The 10,074-nt window shown below is 31.8% G+C and overlaps 1 protein-coding gene across 1 annotated transcript in view; it reads right to left on the reverse strand.

The window, feature by feature from the left end:
- Positions 1-9,845, reverse strand: part of LOC145304534 (histamine H2 receptor-like) — a 64,713-nt gene extending 54,868 nt beyond the window's left edge. The window contains exons 1-3 of the mRNA XM_080146439.1: positions 9,754-9,845; positions 1,708-1,759; positions 994-1,060 (exon numbers count right to left, since the gene is read on the reverse strand). Coding sequence (XP_080002565.1) covers positions 994-1,060; positions 1,708-1,759; positions 9,754-9,825 — 191 coding nt within the window. The 5' untranslated portion in view covers positions 9,826-9,845. The remainder of the gene's footprint in view (positions 1-993; positions 1,061-1,707; positions 1,760-9,753) is intronic.
- Between the last annotated feature and the right edge of the window lie 229 nt (positions 9,846-10,074).

Raw genomic sequence — 10,074 nt, forward strand, 5'->3', positions numbered from 1 at the left:
CAATACATAAAATAAATTAATAAAACAAAATAATAATATAAAATATTCTTCTTTAGGTGCAGTACACAATACATAAAATAAATTATGAATACAAAACCATGGATTATTAAGAGAGAGAGAGAGGGACAATAGGCTGTTTAATACACTAGTACCCAAACTTTTATAATAACGCTTTCCTATTTGTTGGCTTTCAACTTTGGGGACTTTTGTGAATTTTCATTGGTTGATTCTTTAAGTGTTTTAGTCACTAATTTTAATCTACAGAAGGGGTAATTTTGTGTATATCATTGGGGAATTGCATCAATTTAACGGCCATTGCATTGTCCCTTTAGATTCCTGGTATTATCATTGTTTTAGTAGCGTATCTACTCTCTAATAATTGTATGGCTGCATGTACTTACGTCACTTCAGGGTCGTGCATGAAATTGACTTTAGACGCCAGAAGCTATTTAAAGACCATTTAGCAGTATTGGTATTAGTAATTCAGGGAGATACAGAGAGACACCGTGTCATAATAGAGTCATTAAAAACTGTACACACTGCTGCTATGTCAGATGCGCTACATTAAATAGTAAAAGAATGTCATGGTCTATAAACAGGCAAAACTCATTACATTGCACAGTTACGGCTTGCAGACAAAGGACTTGCAATAAAAGGTTGGTTGTGTGTTATCTAATACCCCCCCAAAGGTTGGTTGTTGGACTTGATTTTTAAGTGACATTAACAGAGCAGCCTCGCCCATACGAGATGATGTAAAACAAAATTAATAAAAAATGTAGAGAGACAGCGGACTATGGGCTGTTTATTACACTAGTCCTCAAAGTTTATGATTACGTTTTCTTATTCGTCGGTTTTACATCTTTTGGGACTTTAGTGAATTTTGATTAGTTGGTTTATTATAGGATGAGTGTTCAAACGTTTCAACCAATAATTTTAATGTACAGAATTTATCAACCACTGTCTCTCTTTAGATCCCTGGAAAAAATGTCTCACCGTTCTAGAGGTCTTTTAACCAGAATTATCATAACAAATAGAAAGTTCATCACTACACCAGCACCCCCTGCAAAAAAAATATTTATGAAATAATTTTAAAACTTTGCCAAAATTTTAGGTATTAATAGTGCAGGTGTATGTGAAATTCGATTTAATGGACACAGGACCTAATGGAAATAAAAACTACTGGACAAAAAACACATTTAAATAAGAACTATTGGACATAAGACCTAATAAACATACAACATACGAAACAAAATACCTTATGGGATGAATACATATGATTTTTATATGTTTTAGCTGTATTAAAATTCTATTGACAATCTTTTAAAATAAAATGTAATTAATGTCACCTTGATATTAACAAAGCATTTGACGAACACACTGTTAATTTACTATAGCTTTTTATGGTGCGTGCCTATAAAAAGAATGACGTCATACTAGCCTACCATTAGTCAATGAAAATTGGTGATTGGTAATTTAATCTGTATTTTGGGGTATCATTGGTCATTTGTATTGTATGACGTCATCTTTTTTTATAGGCACTATAACGAGCTTCTAAATTATTTTGTAAATTTTACCTAATTTAATCTAAAATGATACTTTAAAGTCAATTTTTAAAAAAAAATACTAGTAAATAGCGTCATTTAATATGGTAGTTGTATTGTAATATCCTTGTTATAGAGTAGTTGCGCTATCAAAAAAAAAGGTTACCTAGAACTGTAAGAATTATGGCTGATAAATGCATGTCTTCTGTACAGTCAATCTAAAATATAAAAATAATATGTTAGCTACTTTTAAGAGGAAGCAGTTTAAAGTGTCTTATAAAAAATAACGTTATACAATACAAATGACCAATGATAGGTCAGTATACATTGTAATTGACCAATGGTAAAATGTATACTGTCAAATCATTTGTCATTTTAATTGTATGCCCTCATTTTTATTAGGTACTATAAACTGTTTCTTTGAGGTTATATGTTATTTATTCGGCTCCTATTCAAGATAGACGGCTCAATTTTCTTGTAAAAATTTCTTATACCAATAAGCATCCAGTATTTATTTTACCTGGACCGTCTGTCTATCGGTAATGCTGAAAATTATAAATGAACAATGAATCTGCTGCCAATTTAGATAAACGGCTGATTTTTTTTGTTTAAGGTTCACATGACTAACATACAATTAATAATCTGAGATGCTGTGAGTATTGGTGCAAAAAATATGACGTAACAAAAAAAATAGCCAATGAGAGGCCGGTATTGACCAATGGTAAAATTTATAGTGGCCTCTCATTATTGGCTATTTTTTTGTTACGTCATATTTTTTGCACCAATACTCACAGCATCATAATCTGATTGTTAAGTTCTAACTAACTAAATCACTGAACCGGTTTATATCACCATTATAGGAAAGCTTTTCAAATAAGCACCATATTTAAAATTCTTAGATTGAAAATACATATTTTTAGCATCCATAGGCTACAACTAAATCAGGGAGGGAGTAGTCATTAATTATACTGGTACCCAAAGTTTTTAACTGTTGTATTAACCGTTGGCTAGAAAACTTTAAGTAATTTTCTCGTATTTATTCGAATCCGGTGGATAGGAACCGGTTCTCATCCATACGAAAAAACTATGTCTAGCATCGTATTATATCCAGTTTTCTACGAATATAGAAATGTACTCCGGCACCTCGGGGCTAAAAAAACTAGTTTTAATCTTATAATTGTACATTCTATATCCGCGGAAAGCCGTTTATAATACGATACGAGAAATAACTATTCTCGTATTTATTCGAATCCGGTGGATAGGAACCGGTTCTCATCCATACGAAACAACTATGTCTAGCATCGTATTATATCCAGCTTTCTACGAATATAAAAATGTACAAAAACTGGTTTTAATCTTATAATTGTACATTCTATATCCGCGGAAAGCCGTTTATAATACGATGAAAGAAATAACTATTATCGAATTTATATTAGTTGGTTGCTAAACAAGTAATGTCAAAACTTTTCAGCCATTATTTTTATCTAATTTTATTAATCATCATTGGGGATGTGTATCAATTTATCGTTCATTGTCTTATCCCTTTGGGTCCCTGAGAATCCATGCATGCAAAAGCCTTTATAAAATATATATATATGTACCTAAAAAGCTGAATGTTTGAGGAAAAATCATATTCAATAAACAAATAATAATATTTTATTTATTTATTTGTGTACACGCATAAACAATTGCACATTATATAACAACAAAAACAAATATGTTTATAGATAGCGAAGTTATAACAAAATATTATCCTATTATATCCTTATACTAAAGTAACAGGATGTTTGTTTGTCTGTGTGTGTATCTGTACCGAAGGATCTCACTAATCGCTGAACCGATCGGGTTCTCCTTAACAGGGTAGCTTCTCATAGTTCCCGGGAAGGTTTATAACTATTTTTTAAGGGGGTGAGACACCCCCAACCCCCCCAAAAAATAAAAAATCCCTCCCTCCCAATTTTTTTTTACTTTTCCTTTAAAAATTTAAAATAAGAAATTGGTATATTAAATTTGACTCTCTCCTCATGTGCCCCTAGAGGCCTCTAGGGGCGTAGCCGCTAGTAAATATTATAAAGTAGTACGCCTTTTTGTCTGTATCGAAAGATCTTGCTAACCGCTGAACCGATATGGTTCTCCTTTGCAGTGAAGCTTCTTATATATCCAGGGAAGGTTTTCTAAAATTTTGGGGAAGGATTTCCTCACATTCGCAATAGTAAATTACCTCCCCCCCCCCCCACAAAAGAAAATAAGTTTCCCTAGACGCTTCTAGACGCGTTGCCACTATTATTGGATAAAATAATAACAGTAAACTGTAATTAAGTTCTGAATACAGAATATAGTTCTATATATTAGGAAGATATATTTTTTGTGATTTAATGGGGATGGGAGGGACTTAGACTGTATATTACATAGGTTCCCGAAGAACCCTTCTCATTCGTAAGATGAAAAATTTTGAGTACTTTTATCAAATCTTGATTTTATAATTCAAACTAGCAATGTCAATTTTTTTTAATGTAAAGAAGGGTAATTTTGTTTATCATAAATGGGGACATAAATTAATCTATGGTTCTTCTTTCTATAATTTTCATTTACGTTTCCGGGGGCAATTTCTATAATTCTCAGAGTAGAGTATCTTTGCTACAAGCAAGACAGTGCACATAATATAATTACTGATTGTCTGTATATATATATTTTTTTTGTATAAATAAGCAGGGATCTAAAGGGATAAGACAATGACGGATATATTAATGTACATTGTACATTCCCCATTTTTAATACACAAAATTACCCCTTCTGTAGATTATTTTTATTTTGAAACGTTTGAACTTTACTTTATATTGGAATCTATCTATCCATCTTTCTTTCTATTTGAATATCTATCTATCTTTTCTTCTATCTATCCATGTATCTATCCATGTATCTATCCATGTATCTATCCATTTATCTATCCATTTATCTATCCATCTATCTATATATCTATCTATCTATTTATCTATCCATCTATCTATCTATCCTTCTATCTACCCACCCATATCCATATATCTATCTATCTATCTATCTATCCATATATCTATTCATCAATCTATCCATATATCTATCTATCTATCTATCCATCTATCTATCCATCTATTTATCCATCTATCTATCCATCTATCTATCCATCTATCTATTCATCTATCTATCCATCTATCTATCTATCTATATATATCCATCTATCTATCTATCCATATATCTATTCATCAATCTATCCATCTATCTATTCATCTATCCATCTATCTATCCAACTATCTATGTGATCCTAATGTAGTTACTGATTGGTATTATTATTGTCTGATTGATGTTATCCCATGGAGGGAGAAGACATTGGAATGAAAATTCATTGGCTTTCAAACGTTGGGTACTTTAGTAAAATCCTGATTGGTTAGTTCAAACTAGAAGTGTCAACACTTTTTAACCAATAATTTTAACATTATGGGTAATCTTGTTTATCATCATTGCACATTATTTATCGTCCATTGTCTTATCCCTTAAAATCCCTGAGTTTTTCTCACTTGTACTTGTACACCATGCACAATCAAATAGAAGGATTATATTATCCACAAAAGCGAAGCTCCACAAATAATAAAATTCAATAAACAAGCAGGACAGACATATGTATAAGAAAAGCTGCATCATGAATTGGTTGTCAAACTGCTATAATATACATTTTTAAACTTTAATTTTTGTAGGTATGCTACATTATTCCTTGTCACCCTATGAATCAGACTAATTGAAATATTAAACATGTTTAGAATAAACGTAGATTATGTGCATATTGATAATATTACTTTCGAATTTCAGCTTAAAAACGCGTCATAACTAAAGATGTCAAAAATGGTTCCAGCCATGCACAGTTTGGACTTCCAAACAAAAGTCGTGCAATCAAAGAGTTGGTAGTCTATTTTGTTTTGCTTAAACTAATACCCCCAGGTGATTCAGTTATCCTTGGTTGTTGGACCTGACGTGAGAGTAATAGGCTTTTGCCGAGTTAGGTAAGTACATGATTATTTATGGAGAAGCTTTGCTTCTTAAACCAGATCCAGAATTCTTAGACATGTTTATGTTTTTACAAACAATTTTTTTTATCCCTTTTAACCTTTTTTTCCTTTATTACAAAAATACCTAAGCCTTCTATTTCGTCCATTCGTCCGTTCGTTCTTTTATTCTTTTTGTACGTTTTCGTACGTAATTGATAGACTTAGTTAATTTGTTAAAAATTTTGAATTTTTATATAATAACAATATATTTGATTAAAGATGGAAAGACAGAGATAGAGAAAAAGAGAGAGATAGAGAAAAAGAAAGAGATAGAGATAGAGGTTTGTGACTATTAGACTATTAGACAAATCTTGCTACTTTTCATACCCTAACATACATACGGACGGACTTACCCCAGTTGTAGAGTAGCTACGCTTCTTTCAAAAATGTAAGTAATTATGACATTACAATTACATAATTGTTTACTTCTCGTTAGCACAGATTATTTGTTTGGTTCATGTTTTCCATTTGAGAGCAAAGAATCCCCCCTCCCCCCAACCAGGGTCGTACAAAGAGAGGAGAGGGGTAAAGGGGTGATTATCTCCCTCCTCCTAAATGATTTTGGCTTCCACAAAATTTTTGCTTTTTAATTCTCCCCCCCCCCACCCAAAATAAAAAAGCTTGGACGTCCTTGCCTCTATTATATAAAGATAACCCCCCCCTGAAAAATAAATAAATTTCTTCAGTTTTTTAACCCCCCCCAAATTTTTTTTTTGAAAAGTTTGGACTTCCCTGCCCCCAACCTATAAAAAGAAGACTGAAAAGTCGGGGGATCCAAGCCCCTAAGAACCTAGTATTTCTTTGTCTGCCGGTCTATCTGTAATATTCTGGAGAACATTAACTTCTTGGGTGTTATCAAAAAAGAGTAACTGAAATTTGTTGTGAAGATTCTTTTAGCTAAAAGACATATCTCAATAAATCACCTTCTAACAAAACTGCCGATTGAGAAAACCAAGAAAACCTTTGTTTTATTATGTAAATATTATTTCCATTATATCTATTCTAGATATGTCATTTCTAATATCTATCTATCATTATTCTAGTTTTATCAGAACTGACATAATAGATAAAAATTATCGTATCTTCTCTATAGATGTACCCTAATAGGTTTCGTGAATATTTCCTAGAATTGTTGGCCAGATTGGCATTCCCTAGTCCTTTGTCTTATTCTGTAAGTATTATTTCCATTATGTTTATTCTAGATATGACATTTCTAATTTCTATCCATCATTATTCTAGTTTTATCAGAACTGACATAATATATATATACAATTATCCAATCTACTCTATAGATGTAGCCCAGTAGGTTTTGTGAATATTTAATAGCATTGTTGGACAGAAAAAATTGTATTTTCAAAAATCTTTTGAAGAAAATAGGGGGAAATATTTTTCATAATGAACATTCAGCTGATTCTGACCGCCCACGGCTGTTTGCTAAATATCGCTTTTCTTTTTATTCACATTATTATTTATGATTGACTTAAAAAAAGCCCTGGGCGGCTTTTGATTTTCGTCTGCTTCTAAATTTAGGGATGGGGAAGTAGTATTTTACCATGAAAAAGGGGTGAGTACTCATCCTCTTATCCTTTTTCCTTATGGTTATGAAATAATGTTATTTTCTATAAATGTGTGCAGTACATCGTTTGCTTGTTATTGCTGCACTACTTACAGCCATTATTGTCCTTGTTTTGTTGTATTGTGTAATAATGTTATTTGCATAGATGTATAGATGTGCGTACATTATTTGCATATCTTCTATATCAAGGACGTGCAAAAGAGGGGGGGGGGGGGTTAAAACCCCTTCAAAGCCTCTTAAACTCCTCCAAATTCTTCAAGTAAATTCACATCCAAAAAGTGAGTTTTCACTAGCCTAAGTTGAATCACCGCAACCTCTTACATTTTGCACCCCCCTAAAAAAAGCCTGTGAGTCATTATCTTTAATACACCATGAAAAGGTATTAGTCCTCGCCTAAAATACTTGCAATCCTGTCTTTGGTAGTTTTATTTATAGTTTCTCATTAACATTCCCCCCCCCGTTAATTTTTTAGACATGTACAATTTAGTTTATTCAAATTTGAGAGGATTCTATTTTGTTCGTCCATTTACATCTACTTATATAAAGACAAACAAACAAATATCTCCTTATATTCACCTCTTAATTTTTCAGACCTTCACATAAAGGGTATAATTTAGTTCATGCTAGTTTGGATAAATCTTATCATATCCTCCAGTGCCCTACCCTTTTATTTTGACTATCTATACTTATTACTTATACTAGAAAGACAAAACCAAACATCTCAATAATGATATGACTTATCTTTAGAAAGCAAGACATTCCGTTAAAGGATGTACAGATCCTTTAATTTAGTTTAGTCCCGAACGATTGCCACCTTCTTCCTTCTGAAGAGATATAGTCCCCACTAAGGGGGGTTAAAATAATGTTTTTCAAAGTTTGAAGGGGGTTAAACACCCCTTTACCCCCCCTCTTCACTGGGACGTTAGGTGAATGCAGGTGAAAATTACATTATCTCCTAATAACCACATATTCTTTTAAATATTACGCATCTCTATAATCTAGTCTAAACGTTAGTTAATTAATAACAAATATCCTGTCTTTATGTTTTTTAACAATATATTTAAAAATAAAGTATTGATATAATAATCTATTTCTTTAATATTAAAAGTTTTGTCTCATCCCTGTATCCCTGGACTGACCAATAAAGAATAACTTATCTTAAAATGCACGTATTTACTCTTCTTCTCTACCTATTTAGACCTTTTAGACAATAGACAATATTATCTAGATTAATCGGAAAAGTTATTTCTCGCATCGCATTATAAATAGATATAGAATGTACAATTATAAGATTAAAACCAGTTTTTTGAGCCCCGAGGTGCCGAAGGCGCGGGCTAAAAAAACTGGTTTAAATCTTATGATTGTACATTTTTATATTCGTAGAAAGCTGGATATAATACGATGCTAGACATAGTTTTTTTCGTATGGATGAGAACTGGTTCTTATCCACCAGATTCGAAGGAATACGATAAAAGTATTTATTTACTCTTACCAAACAGTTTTTCTCATTGAGGCCTCTAAAAATGGAAATGTGGACGTTTTTGGTAACGATTATAGAGTTGCTACACTTTCTAAATTATATCTAACTGCTTAAGAACTCATCATGCAATGTTTGAAGTAAATACAACGATTATAACATGCCTTAGTTAATTTACAGAGCTAACCGTTACTGGAAGGACAGACTCACCCTAAATATAGAAAAGCTGTGCTTTAAAAAAAGGAATACAACTTATTACAACAAAATATTTTGTACAAACTCTACTATACTCTTGTATATTACTCTGCACAAGTACTCTACAAATACTCTAGTAAACAACTCTATTCTACTTGTATATTACTCTGCACAAGTACTCTACAAATACTCTAGTAAACAACTCTATTCTACTTGTATATTACTCTGCACAAGTACTCTACAAATACTCTAGTAAACAACTCTATTCTACTTGTATATTACTCTGCACAAGTACTCTACAAATACTCTAGTAAACAACTCTATTCTACTTGTATATTACTCTGCACAAGTACTCTACAAATACTCTAGTAAACAACTCTATTCTACTTGTATATTACTCTGCACAAGTACTCTACAAATACTCTAGTAAACAACTCTATTCTACTTGTATATTACTCTGCACAAGTACTCTACAAAAACTCTAATAAAACTCTATTCTACTCTTGTATATTACTCTGCACAAGTACTTTCTCTGAATTGATAAACAAATGCTGAAAGAGCATTTCCGAATAATTAGACAGAAGATGCAACATTCATTGTTTCTATCTATCTATCTATCTATCTATTTTTCTATCTATCTATCTATCGATACGCCAACTAAATTTACAATAAGCTGATTTTGTTATTTTGAAGTATTTTTATCAAAGACCCCAGGTACTTATGGTCTATCTATCTATCTATCAATATGATTTACAATAAGTCGATTTGGTTAATAGTTGCACCTTTGTAAATCTTAAAAACACCAAGAGGTTTTGTGACTTTACTAGAGTTATTGGTCAGACAGGCATTCCCTAGCCCCTGTATCTATCTATCTATGTGTATACATACCCTAGGCCCACTGAGTATGGAAGTATTTTTATCAGAGACCCCAGGTACTCCTGGCCGGAAGGCTGTAGCCATTTTGTTTTATAAAATATTCTGAAAAAAAAGAAAAATCTAAATATTTATTAAGTTTTATGATGTTTCATATTATTTATTGAAAATTGACTTGAATATGATGCTATACTTAATTCATCAGTATGGCTAAAAACCGGTTTTAATCAACTGGATATCAGTTGGTTTCAAAGTCATACTGGAAATGATAATATAAAAATCCAAAAAGTACTCTACTTCTTCCATATTATTATAATTTTTAGTTATTATCAAGCT

The sequence above is a fragment of the Acartia tonsa genome, chromosome 13 (genome assembly GCF_053477335.1).
Source record: "Acartia tonsa isolate MP-2025a chromosome 13, ASM5347733v1, whole genome shotgun sequence".
Classification (NCBI taxonomy): domain Eukaryota; kingdom Metazoa; phylum Arthropoda; class Copepoda; order Calanoida; family Acartiidae; genus Acartia; species Acartia tonsa.